Raw genomic sequence first — 14,366 nt, forward strand, 5'->3', positions numbered from 1 at the left:
CTTAACAACACAACTGCTTGTTAAGTGCATGGTTTGGTTTTAACTTGATTTATTATAGTCTCTCTCTCTCTCTCTCTCTCTCTCTCTCTCTCTCTCTCTCTCTCTCTCTCTCTCTCTCTCTCTCTCTCTCTCTCTCTCTCTCTCTGTCTCTCTCTCTCTCTCTCTCTCTCTCTCTCTCTCTCTCTCTCTCTCTCTCTCTCTCTCTCTCTCTCTCTCTCTCTCTCTCTCTCTCTCTCTCTCTCTCTCTCTCTCTCTCTCTCTCTCTCTCTCTCTCTCTCTCTCTCTCTCTCTCTCTCTCTCTCTCTCTCTCTCTCTCTCTCTCTCTCTCTCTCTCTCTCTCTCTCTCTCTCTCTCTCTCTCTCTCTCTCTCTCTCTCTCTCTCTCTCTCTCTCTCTCTCTCTCTCTCTCTCTCTCTCTCTCTTTCTCTCTCTCTCTCTGTTATGAAAAAGCGCTATTCTGAGTGGTAGTATTTTGTACTATAGTGAGTGGCACTCAAAGTTGTGGTGAGTGGCATTCCTGTCTCTGGTTAATGGCACGCTAGGCTGGATGCAGTGAGTGGCATTTTCAGGCCCTTATGAGTGTCATTCCAGGCTCTGGCGAGTTACAACCCAGACCTCTAGGAATGCCTCTCTAGCTTATAGTGGCATGACATCTTAGTGGCATGTTTGCTTAAGGTAATGGCATGCTCAAGTAGGGCAGTGGATGACTGTTCATTCCTCTCGTCTCTGCCTCGTTCCTCTCACTATACAAACCACTAACCCACCTCTTACTTCCTCATACCTCAATCTAACCTCTGTATCCCAATTTCAGCCACAAAAATATATAATCCCTTTCTTCTCTATCCATCTTACCCTCGTTTCTCTTTGTTTTCTGTCTCCTCAACTCTCCTTTCCCACCTCCCTTCTTCCTTCACATTTTTCCACTGTCGTCCGCCATGGCTGGGCTCTTCGCCTTGTACCATCATTAGTGTAAAGCTGTTATATACGTATCTTAAACTGTCGTCTCTTGAGGATGTTAAAACATTTGCTTTCTCTCCACTTTTCATGGCACAGGTTCTTTCATTCTCTGCCTTCATCCTCTTCTTTCATGCGCTTCTTTCACGCTCTTCTGTATTGTCTTGTATCGATGTTAATTGGCTAATGACAGATTTTGTTACAGATCTATGCTTATACAGCACCACAACATAATAACTGTACTCTTGATCACACATGTAGAACAACACACTGATATTGGGACAATGTGCAGCTCTGACGAGCTTATCAGAGTTCTGAGATGCTTCGTCTCAATAAAACTCTTCTTTAGCAATACATTTGCCCAATAAAAGATTCTTCTATTACGTGTGTATGACATTATTACTCTCGGCAGTACGCTCTTCAATCAACTTTGCTGTTCTGTATTGTGCTTTATAGCTTGCAGAAGTCTTTACTGTATCTATGTTAATAAGCCTGTATAGCTTTCGTTACAGATACATATTTAAAATATGCATGAATATACTAACTTACATACAGGATGTTTCACTCGTAGGAGGACCCGAGTTGGCACTCCCGTAGTTGCAACAGTCTTGACTGTATATTATGTCTGTAGGAAGCGATAACTCGGGGCCTCCTGCTCGTAGGAAGCCCCGAGTTATCTTTTACTGCAAACAATATACAAACAAAACAATTGTAACTCCCTGGAGTGCCAACTCAGGGCCTCCTACGAGTGAAATATCCTGCACTATTACAAATTTTATAGATGTTGACGATTTGTCTAAGATATATTTCCGAGATTCGAGAGAGATTACACCCAAGGATTAATTGTACTGTGTATACTAGTGGTCTCTGAGTTACGAACGAGTTGTGGTCCTGGTGTTACGACTTACATACAAGATAGGTTCCTGTTTATCTCAGCACACTAGCAAGATATGTTCATGTGTTGTTTTTTTCTGCTTGCAAACAAGATACGTTCCCGTAGTTCATTCACATTTGTACTGTCAAAGGGTCACCTTAAAAGTGGTGTCTTGATGGTGGGGAGGGGCTCTTGATGGAAGGAAATAGAGCTACCCTCATTTCCCCAGCAACAAACCTGATTACCCTCCATTCCCCAGACGTTGTATAAACCCATTTGGACGCAGCCAGTGGTCAACCTGGAAGGAGTAAGGTGAGAGGGCAGTGTATTTACACATGATGGTGTATGGTAAGAGGCCAGTGTATTTAGAATATTTAGATGGTTAAATGAATGACGAGGTGACTTACAGATGAAAGGAGAAAAAAACGAAGCATCAGAACTGTTAAGAAATCCACTGCAAGAATTATCGTTGGTAAAGAGAAATTGTTGGCACATTTCTGAGGCCTCGGTCACTACACACAGAAGCTCCACTGGGAAAGAAATGGCCTGAAAACTTTGTTTCCTGGCCATATTTTTTTTTCTAACACACCGGCCGTCTCCCACCGAGGAAAGGTGATCCGAAAAAAAAGGAGCACTTTCACCATCGCTCACTCCATCACTGTCTTGCCAAAGACGTGTCGATACTACAGCTCACTTACCCCTCTAAACTGCAAATATCCCCGCCCCTCCTTCAGAGTGTAGGCACTGCACTTGCCACCTCCAGGACTCAACCTGACCATCCTTGACGGTAGTAATTGCCTGTCAAGCCAACACTGTCAATGGTTGCAAATGTATCATTGAATTATTTTACATAATACTGAACATTTAATGAATATCAATTTGTCTCAGTTATCCATGTACGAGATGCAAGATTTATATTGCTTATGATGATTATTATTATTATTATCATTGTTGTGATTATTATTATTGCTACTATCACTACTACTAATAATAATTCTATAATGTACTACTAGTTTACTACTACTACTGCTGCTGCTACTGCTGCTGTTGCTGCTACTGCTGCTGTTGCTGGTGTTGTTGCTGGTACAAATAATATTCTTTTAAGTATGACAGCTGCTGCTGTTACTGCTGTTAGTAAGAGAAGTAGCAACCTTCATCAGTCTCTTCCTGGAACAGTGGACCAGGGAGAGGTGTGGTGGACCAGGGAGAGGTGTGGTGGACCAGGGAGAGGTGTGGTGGACCAGGGAGAGGTGTGGTGGACCAGGGAGAGGTGTGGTGGACCAGGGAGAGGTGTGGTGGACCAGGGAGAGGTGTGGTGGACCAGGGAGAGGTGTGGTGAACCAGGGTGAGGTACAGTGGACAAGAGAGGTACAGTGGACCAGAGAGTGAGAGAGAGAGGTACGGTGGACCAAGGAGAGGTACAGTGGACCAGAGAGTGAGAGAGAGAGGTACGGTGGACCAAGGAGAGGTACAGTGGACCAGGGACAGGTACAGTGGACCTGGGAAAGGTACAGTGGGCCAGGGAGAGGTACAGTTGACCAGGGAGAGGTACAGTGGGCCAGGGAGAGGTACAGTGGGCCAGGGAGAGGTACAGTGGACCAAGGACAGGTACAGTGGACCAAGGAGAGGTGGACCATAGAGTGGTGGACCGTGAAACTAGCTACCACAGAGGGTCAACACAGGCATGGTCACCCATCCAAACACGCCACAGCAGCAGTTACTTGACAATACTCAAGATTGGTCAAAATATGAGTGGGAGGTATGACTGGTGCCTGGGGTACGGAAGCAAATTTTTGCTTAGCTTTGGGAAGAGGTCGGATAAATACATAGGTGGTTTTGATAAGGACTTGTATGGGTCAGTAGGCCTCCTGCAGTATCTCCTTCCATTCTTATGTTATCAATGTTGGCTACCCACGGCACTCTAACACCCACCCACCCACAACCCACATAACCCAACCCACCCTCACCCCACTAAATCCCCTTCAGCCACACTTCTGGTTTGGTTTCTATCCACCACAGGTACGACCGTCACAGAGAATCCAGTCTCTCTACAGGGGGAGATGCGGCGCTGGAATCACTAGCACGTCTCGCCTTACACCTGACCCTCGACCTACAAGCTGGTTGTGACTACTACGAACACGCCTTTACTTCGTACGTAATATCGAGTCACCCACACAAATCCAAAAATATAGTATTATATTAATATATTTGCATTCTCGTGTATTTTATTTAGCCAGCGGTAAACCCGCGTGGGCCCATCAGCTCGAGGTTCGATTCTCCGTGCACTGTTCACTATCAGTGCACGGAGGATTGACAGTAGTCGACTAACACTCAGATAACTATTTACTGCTAGGTGAACAGAGGCAGCAAGTGTAAGGTGACTTTCCAAGGTATATCTCCTTGACTGGGAATCGAACCCGTTATCTTTCGGTTTTAATAAATGATTATATCTGTAAACATCATGCTCGGTCATATCAGAGTTGTAAATTGTTATTATTATCATTATTATTATCATTATTATTATTATTATTATTATTATTATTATTAGTAGTAGTAGTAGTAGTAGTAGTAGTAGTAGTAGTAGTAGTAGTAGTAGTAGTAGTAGTAGTAGTAGTAGTAGTAGTAGTAGTAATATCAATAATAATAATCATATTATCATTATTATAATCATCATTTAATAATAATAACAATAATAATAATAATAATATTATTATTATTATTATTATTATTATTATTATTGCTGTTGTTGTTGGTTATTATTATTATTTAATAACTATAATAATAATAATAATAATAATAATAATAATAATAATAATAATAATTATTATAATTATAATAATAATAATAATAATAATAATAATAATAATAATAATAATAATAATAATAATAATAATAATAATATCCTGGGAATTATTTTAGGAACTTTGAGGGACTAAAAATTTCTTCAAAGTATGAAAGAAATGCCATAAGAATGAAGTGAAAGATTTTCAAATTTTGTTTGAGTAGTGTGGCGGGGGTTGTAACCAGGGAAAGTGAGAACCAAGTACTCTTACCACTAGAGGAGAACCCTGTGGTTCTCTTTTTCCCTAGCCAACCACGGTTCACTCCCTCGCCAAAACTCTCGGAAGGGGGGAGGGGGGGAGATAGATACCTAAAGTCAGTACCTGACCAGCCGGGCTGTGGTTCGAACGTCGGTTTGCATGCTGCCAGCAGTAACAGCCTGGTTGATCAGGCTCTGATCCACCGCAGAGCCTGGTCACAGACCGGGCCGCGGGGACGTTGACCTCCCCGAAATCCTCTCTCCAGGTATATGTCTATTTCAGATGCATTTCGAATCATGACTCTCTAAAGTATCCACAATAGCATTTTTTTTTCAGTATATATAAATGCAAATTTTTTTAAGTGTGATTTTTTTTTTCAGAACGGCACTCAAAATCCACTATGTGGCTCTCAACTATAAAATTTTCGAAAAACTGGTATGTATATTTTCGCATTTATATATTTACTTTTTCGATCTCTCTAAATCTTGTAGTTTGGAATTGTTACTTTGAAAATAGGTTGAATATTCAGCTTTCAAAATAGGTTGAATATTCAGCTTTCAAAATAGGTTGAATATTCAGCTTTCAAAATAGGGTGGAAGAGTTCCATTAATATGTTACTTATGCGCCCCATTCCCACGGTGTGGATGGTAATCAATAGATTACGGAGTCTGGGACCCCGTGTTATGCATCCAGGGACAGGGTACCAGTGTTATGCATCCAGGGACAGGGTACCAGTGTTATGCATCCAGGGACAGGGTACCAGTGTTATGCATCCAGGGACAGGGTACCAGTGTTATGCATCCAGGGACAGGGTACCAGTGTTATGCATCCAGGGACAGGGTACCAGTGTTATGCATCCCGGGACAGGGTACCAGTGTTATGCATCCAGGGACAGGGTACCAGTGTTATGCATCCAGGGACAGGGTACCAGTGTTATGCATCCAGGGACAGGGTACCAGTGTTATGCATCCAGGGACAGGGTACCAGTGTTATGCATCCAGGGACAGGGTACCAGTGTTATGCATCCAGGGACAGGGTACCAGTGTTATGCATCCAGGGACAGGGTACCAGTGTTATGCATCCAGGGACAGGGTACCAGTGTTATGCATCCAGGGACAGGGTACCAGTGTTATGCATCCCGGGACAGGGTACCAGTGTTATGCATCCAGGGACAGGGTACCAGTGTTATGCATCCAGGGACAGGGTACCAGTGTTATGCATCCAGGGACAGGGTACCAGTGTTATGCATCCAGGGACAGGGTACCAGTGTTATGCATCCAGGGACAGGGTACCAGTGTTATGCATCCAGGGACAGGGTACCAGTGTTATGCATCCAGGGACAGGGTACCAGTGTTATGCATCCAGGGACAGGGTACCAGTGTTATGCATCCAGGGACAGGGTACCAGTGTTATGCATCCAGGGACAGGGTACCAGTGTTATGCATCCAGGGACAGGGTACCAGTGTTATACATCCAGGGACAGGGTACCAGTGTTATACATCCAGGGACAGGGTACCAGTGTTATGCATCCAGGGACAGGGTACCAGTGTTATGCATCCAGGGACAGGGTACCAGTGTTATGCATCCAGGGACAGCGTACCAGTGTTATGCATCCAGGGACAGGGTACCAGTGTTATGCATCCAGGGACAGGGTACCAGTGTTATGCATCCAGGGACAGGGTACCAGTCTTATGCATCCAGGGACAGGGTACCAGTGTTATGCATCCAGGGACAGGGTACCAGTGTTATGCATCCAGGGACAGGGTACCAGTGTTATGCATCCAGGGACAGGGTACCAGTGTTATACATCCAGGGACAGGGTACCAGTGTTATACATCCAGGGGACAGGGTACCAGTGTTATGCATCCAGGGACAGGGTACCAGTGTTATGCATCCAGGGACAGGGTACCAGTGTTATGCATCCAGGGACAGGGTACCAGTGTTATGCATCCAGGGACAGGGTACCAGTGTTATACATCCAGGGACAGGGTACCAGTGTTATGCATCCAGGGACAGGGTACCAGTGTTATACATCCAGGGACAGGGTACCAGTGTTATGCATCCAGGGACAGGGTACCAGTGTTATGCATCCAGGGACAGGGTACCAGTGTTATGCATCCAGGGACAGGGTACCAGTGTTATGCATCCAGGGACAGGGTACCAGTGTTATGCATCCAGGGACAGGGTACCAGTGTTATGCATCCAGGGACAGGGTACCAGTGTTATGCATCCAGGGACAGGGTACCAGTGTTATGCATCCAGGGGGGTACCAGTTTTATGCATCCAGGGACAGGGTACCAGTGTTATGCATCCAGGGACAGGGTACCAGTTTTATGCATCCAGGGACAGGGTACCAGTGTTATGCATCCAGGGACAGGGTACCATTGTTATGCATCCAGGGACAGGGTACCAGTGTTAGGCATCCAGGGACAGGGTACCAGTGTTATGCATCCAGGGACAGGGTACCAGTGTTATGCATCCAGGGACAGGGTACCAGTGTTATGCATCCAGGGACAGGGTACCAGTGTTATGCATCCAGGGACAGGGTACCAGTGTTACAATAACTGAACAAGCTACAGTGGTAATGATCTATACATATTCGTGATCTGGTTACAGTCGTAATGAGTTGTTATGAAGACACGAATTTAGTTACGAAAGCATTACAGTATCTGAGTAGAACTGCCTAGCGTGGGCCACAGGCCTACTGTATTATGATAGTAGTAGTTTACGTACTGTAAGTACTAGACACCATGACTCACGAAATCGTAATGACACGATTGCAGACAAACCATGCCACGGGTGGGGTTAGAACCCGCGATCAGAGAGTCTCAAAACTCCAGACCGACGCGTTAGCCACTGGACCAGCTAGCCACAATAAGATTCGTCCAACTAGGTATATTTCAACACCATAGGAAGGTTAGCATAGGCCACCACTGTGACCACAAATGCAAGTTTTTACAGACGAATCTCCAGCTAGCGTAGCCGTGACGAACTCTAGCTCAAGTCCCCTCAAAGCCGTCAACATGACTCACGAAATCGTACCGACACGATTGCAAACAACATGTAACCAACATGTAACCATTAATGACTATTCATCACAACCTGATAGATCAACATAGGAGTTCCACAAGGTAGTGTCCTGGGTCCTCTTACTTCTTATCTACATCAGTCACTTCGTTGATGCTTCACGTGAACTACAAGCAAGTCTGTCAACTATAAATTAAAAAACTTCTGTTGTTTGAATTGTTTATAAAGGTTTCTTATGATTTTCTTGAGTCATTGACCACTGTTTTGAAGGGACTTGAGCTAGTTCTCAACACTACCCTGGGAATGAGATTCGTTCACAAACTTTTGCATTTGTCACATCGTGGCCCATGCTAACCTCTCTAGTGTATAACGATGTACCTAGCTGGAGGAGCCTTATTAACCCTGTGTGGCCCAGTGGTTAGAGCACTGGCTTGCTGGTTTTAGGACTGGCTTGGCATAGGTTTCAACCTTCCTCATTCTTTGAGTTATTTATAGTCGTGTTATTACTGTATTTTACGAGTCACAGTCTACAATTTTGTCAGAAAGTTACCTCTATATTATGCAGTCAATAAATCATATTGTACAGTAATAAATCCTATTATACACTAATAAATTATTATACAAGCAATAAATCGTATACATTACTTATCAAAAAGTTTCAGAATCCTATTAATTCTCCGGTACTCTCCGGGTTCTGGTCTTTTCCTAATGGTGACCCGGCCTTGGCTTCCTATCTTGGCAGTGTCTGAGACCTATGTCTGCCATGGGAGGAGGTACAAGTACCGCCTCATCTTCTGGGACCAACTGTCCCCAGGCCTAGCCACATTCCCCGCCCTCACGGGGCTCATAGGCTTCTGGTCTGCCATCTTCCCCGCCCCAGGGAGGCTCGTGGGAACGGCAGTCTTGTGAGCTGCAGGTGGTAGCAAGCTCTGGCTCTGGCACCATCCCCGCCCTAGGAGGGCTCCTGGGAATGGTGTCTTCTCCCTTTTTTTTTCTTTTTTGCTTCTTTTTTTGTATATACCAAAATTAACTTGCACATACAACAGCATCACTAATGCTACGTAAAAGGACACAAGTGCAACTAATGTGACATTTTATTGCGGCAACGTTTCGCTCTCAAGGAGCTTTGTCATGCCTTTAAAAACCCGGCTTACGACGTCGTCGTAAGCTCCTCTCTCCTATGTACGGGTTATTTAACGGCTCGTTAAAGCGAAACGTTGCCACAATAAAAGTCACATTAGTTGCACTTGTGGCCTTTTACCTAACATACTGTGGGTAATTCTACCAACGTTATTACAGCATCAGTAATCACCAGAGATAAACAAGACATCCGTAAATTTCAATATTTTTCGTTGTTTCGTTCGCTAATTGGATCTAATGGAGATAAGTGTTCCCTAACTTAAATAAGGGTAAATTACACATACATTAATAGAAACATATGGCAGCGAAGGTTCTCGCTAATCCGAAATAATGACACTTGATCGTTCACTAATGGAATTTTAAATAGGTGCTCGTTAATGGAACATAACGACAATGTAATTCCACTATCGGAATGTGTTGATATTGGTATTTTTTTAGGTGAGGGAATTAATAGTAACGAGATGCTAGGTAAATGAGGCTGGAGTAAAATGTTTAATGATTATCAGTTCGGGTTCTTAATGTGAAAAGTCACATCAGGCACGTTAAAAAAATTAAATCACAAGATTCGTAATGTCATCAGTGGATACTAACAGTGTGTTAATACGGGCATAATATACGAATTAGAAGCATGGTTATCAGTAGTCATGACCTTGATAACCAATTAGATTGCTGGTTATCGTAACATTTGCGAAGGTGTTCGTTGATGTTGCTTTAACGAAGATGTTGGCCAATTTAACAATGTAACTTTAGTGAAGGTAATACTGTGATGTTACATTAAGGAAGAATGTTCCCTAACGTAACGTAACAAAATAACATTAACGAAAATGTTCTCTAAAACGAAGTTTCTTGTTTATTTCCCAGTTATCGGAAGACACTCTAAAAGTCCTCACTGTTATACAGGTAAGTTAACAGATGTTCCTCCCGTTTTATACATCTGTTTATTTATAACTGTGTACACCTGCTATAAGTACATTTCACATACATAACGAAATATTGTTTTAATGTACGTTCAGTTATCTAAACTCGTAGGGATCAAAGTGCCTGAGAAACGGATGGTAATCAGGTTTGATCCAAGAATATCACAGATGGTGATGCTGTTCTTCGCAGATCGTGATGTTATTGTTGTCGCAGAAGTGACGTGAAACTCTCCCGTTCTTCAAGCCAGTGTTTGCAGATGACAACGCTGCGGCGGAGGTAGGATGACAACCACTGGAAAGTACAGAACAAAGTTATAAAACTGCAAGAATGGTCTGGTTATTAGCTATTGGAAGAGAACTGTCAAGAGGAGACCACAGATAAGATACGCTGCGAGTTACGCAGGACAGAACGAGAACTATCAAGTGGAGACCACAGATAAGATACGCTGCGAGTTACGCAGGACAGAACGAGAACTGTCAAGAGGAGACCAAAGATAAGATACGCTGCGAGTTACGCAGGACAGAACGAGAACTGTCAAGAGGAGACCACAGATAAGATACGCTGCGAGTTACGCAGGACAGAACGAGAACTGTCAAGAGGAGACCAAAGATAAGATACGCTGCGAGTTACGCAGGACAGAACGAGAACTGTCAAGAGGAGACCAAAGATAGATACGCTGCGAGTTACGCAGGACAGAACGAGAACTGTCAAGAGGAGACCAAAGATAAGATACGCTGCGAGTTACGCAGGACAGAACGAGAACTGTCAAGAGGAGACCAAAGATAAGATACGCTGCGAGTTACGCAGGACAGAACGAGAACTGTCAAGAGGAGACCAAAGATAAGATACGCTGCGAGTTACGCAGGACAGAACGAGAACTGTCAAGAGGAGACCAAAGATAAGATACGCTGCGAGTTACGCAGGACAGAACGAGAACTGTCAAGAGGAGACCACAGATAAGATACGCTGCGAGTTACGCAGGACAGAACGAGAACTATCAAGAGGAGACCACAGATAAGATACGCTGCGAGTTACGCAGGACAGAACGAGAACTGTCAAGAGGAGACCAAAGATAAGATACGCTGCGAGTTACGCAGGACAGAACGAGAACTGTCAAGAGGAGACCAAAGATAAGATACGCTGCGAGTTACGCAGGACAGAACGAGAACTATCAAGAGGAGACCACAGATAAGATACGCTGCGAGTTACGCAGGACAGAACGAGAACTGTCAAGAGGAGACCACAGATAAGATACGCTGCGAGTTACGCAGGACAGAACGAGAACTGTCAAGAGGAGACCACAGATAAGATACGCTGCGAGTTACGCAGGACAGAACGAGAACTGTCAAGAGGAGACCACAGATAAGATACGCTGCGAGTTACGCAGGACAGAACGAGAACTGTCAAGAGGAGACCACAGATAAGACACGCTGCGAGTTACGCAGGACAGAACGAGAACTGTCAAGAGACCACAGACAAGATACGCTGTGAGTTACGTACGACAGAACTCTACAACAAAGCTCTGAGGCTACACATTACACTGAACACATATCTAAAGTTCAGATAATACACATAACACCAGTGGCATCTGCCATATTCGCCTGTTTAACGACTGCCTTTAGGAACCTAAACAATGACTTAGCGCACTGTGTACCATGAGCGTCAAAATAAGCGAGTAAGTGGCACCATCGTTGAGCCCCCACTTACTCAAACACATGAAAAACTTAAGAAACTTATATTTGACACAATACTAGTCTTTGATCTGAAATATGAAGTGTTAATGAGATATATTCTCCTTAAAAAGAACTAAAATGAGAAAGACAGCTGAAGGATGAGATACAAATGAACTGATGAGACACTAGAACAAACGTCTTCAGTATGAGATCAATTAAGAAGGTGAAATCAACAAAAGGGACAGTAGATTCAGATTCCATTGATGGATTCAAGAGCAAATAATGGTACAACCCAAGAGGTTCCGAATCTTACAAACAAATCATTCATAGATTGAAAGGCAGGGCTCTGGAGCTGAAATTCAACCCCTGTAGACATAATGGAATTCACGAAAGCGCCTGGAATTTCACTATATTTTTCACTGTGGCTATTTGTGATGTCACCTGTTTATTATGATCTTACTGCATAATCAGGAGAGTACAATTGATATATCCCTAGATATGTAATGATAGAGGAGAGCACAGCACTGTACAGCATGTTACACAGCAGCGGTAGACTTACTGCTCCAGCCAGACTAGACATTTACAGCACCTCAGCAGAGCTAAAGTTCTCCACAACACTACACAAATTGTCACTTCTCACGCCATACCACACACTTGCTCACAACATCGCCTCTAGCCTCAACACACCCTCTTAAACCTCCAAACTTCTGGGCTATGGTATCATTTCCGAAAGATATCTTTCATTTCCATCACTACTTGCAAACCAAAGGGACAACATTTATCATATCCCCTACCTCGAAGTATTTTGGTTGCGTGCTAAAGTAATGTTACCTCCTCTAATTCTTTATTTTATCCGGCATTCCTTGAATTCCAGCACACACGATAGATCATATTTTACCTTTTACTCCCCCCCCCCCTGACCCGCAGGTGGACGAGGACATCGAGAACGAGGTGTGGCAGATGTGTGGCTTGCTACGAGACTTGGAACTTAGCAAGGAGACACCACACTACTATCCTCACTGCTCCACTAGCCCCTTCCTCCTCTACCTCGCCCTCGCTGAGTTCTCCAGGTGCGTCTCTAGTGCCCACCTATAATATTTTCATTCCTGGTATCTCTGTCATTATTATCAGATCTCTGTTCTTATCATCTTTTACTTCTACTAGTTTTCTCATTCATATCATTCTTTTTCTTTCGATTCTTCTCTTGGTTTTATTCTGCTCATTTTTTCACTTACGCTATAAGTGTCTAATTGACTCAGAGGATATCTCCACAACTTTCTTGCTTACTCCTGACTCATTCCTTGGGTATGACCTACTTCCACTGGTAAATCCCGCCTACCAGCGGCAATTTCTTCGGCTGTTGCACGTCCCTCATCTGATTCCATTATATAAGCACCAATCATTTTGCTTGTGCTTTAGATGTTCCAAGTGTTCCTCACCAACTCCAAGGACGAGGGACTAATTATCGCGTCTTTTGTATATAGTTCTACAGTCTTCTCAATATGCCATTGAATTTGTATTGATTAAGGCAGTGGGTAGCGAAACCTCTACAAAAAAAGATACCCAGATGTTGAACAGGTGTTTAATGCTTCAATTACTCACCTACTCTTTCACATTACGTTGCAGGTTCCAGGAACAGGTCCCAGCAGGAGATCGCCGCGCCCTGCTGCTGGGAACGGTGTGGCGACACTTTCTACCCTCCGTCAGCCGCTGGGTCGACGTCACCGCCTATCGTGTTCTCTGTCGCATCCGCACTGCCATTCTCACCGACCGCGTCGCCAACACTGGGGAACCCGTCCAGGTGAGGCTCTTGTCCCCTTTATGGTTCTTTGCCTAGCTCCTATAGTTTATAACACCCTGTATCCATCCCATTCCTAATCCCAATGGCTTCGTTCAGGTTTGTTTTCTCAGTTCTTCGTAATTCTGTGCAGTTATGTGTAGCCCTTCATTCCTTGCCATCATATTTTGTAACCTTAGCCCTGTAGTTAGTAATTATTTGACAGATTTATAAGAAATGTAGATTTTCCTCATTTATAGGCAACTATCATTTGAATTAGACTTAAAGCTAGAAAAATGCTATAATCATTATAGTAATTAGATTCAACCACAGAATTAAAGAAATCGAATTATCGACTAAAAGAAGTTTAACGAATTGAAAAAAAAATATGAATTAAAACTAGATTAAAACACACAAGAAAATCTTATATAAAATCCAGAAGCTGAGAAATGGTTAACAACACTATCCCCACAAAAATCTCTGCCGCAGTACACCACGTCTGCCGTGGACACCACATCGTGTTTCTACCACATCAAGACCTTCTGGAGACACCTGGCTTGGCCTGACCCCTGCTCTTCCTACTCCTTGGTCGTCAAGATGATCGAGGTGACTTAGTGTGGCCAAGATACTCAGTTCTCTTGAGAAAAAAACACTTGGCAGAATAAGTTTGTATTGGGTCAACGTTTCCCTCTCTCTAGAGTTTTATCAAATCATAAAGTTTGAAAAAGTTCTACACAGAGTGAAACATTGTCCGAGTGAAAGTTTTTTCCAGCAAAGCGTATCATTTCTTCATTGTCATTCAAATTCATACTCATCTCTCTCCTTTAATGAGTATTTAGGCACATTTCGTGCTACCTCATTTCGTTTTCTAAATAATGCATACTCTTATTCTTATATAAGAATACTGTACAGCAGTTTTAGATTGCATGTAGCACAGAGTTCTTCCATCATCCTTCATACCCC

The 14,366-nt window shown here is 43.5% G+C and overlaps 1 protein-coding gene across 2 annotated transcripts in view; it reads left to right on the forward strand.

Annotated features, from left to right (window-relative positions):
• unc-13-4A (BAI1 associated protein 3) overlaps nucleotides 1–14,366 on the forward strand; it is a 435,667-nt gene that overhangs the window by 403,401 nt on the left and 17,900 nt on the right. For both annotated transcript variants that reach the window (XM_070102093.1, XM_070102094.1), the window contains exons 15-20: nucleotides 3,847–3,978; nucleotides 5,249–5,303; nucleotides 9,897–9,935; nucleotides 12,554–12,696; nucleotides 13,253–13,427; nucleotides 13,893–14,009. In XM_070102093.1, the coding sequence (XP_069958194.1) occupies nucleotides 3,847–3,978; nucleotides 5,249–5,303; nucleotides 9,897–9,935; nucleotides 12,554–12,696; nucleotides 13,253–13,427; nucleotides 13,893–14,009 (661 nt within the window). The remainder of the gene's footprint in view (nucleotides 1–3,846; nucleotides 3,979–5,248; nucleotides 5,304–9,896; nucleotides 9,936–12,553; nucleotides 12,697–13,252; nucleotides 13,428–13,892; nucleotides 14,010–14,366) is intronic.

This window comes from Cherax quadricarinatus, chromosome 80 (assembly GCF_038502225.1).
Source record: "Cherax quadricarinatus isolate ZL_2023a chromosome 80, ASM3850222v1, whole genome shotgun sequence".
Lineage (NCBI taxonomy): Eukaryota > Metazoa > Arthropoda > Malacostraca > Decapoda > Parastacidae > Cherax > Cherax quadricarinatus.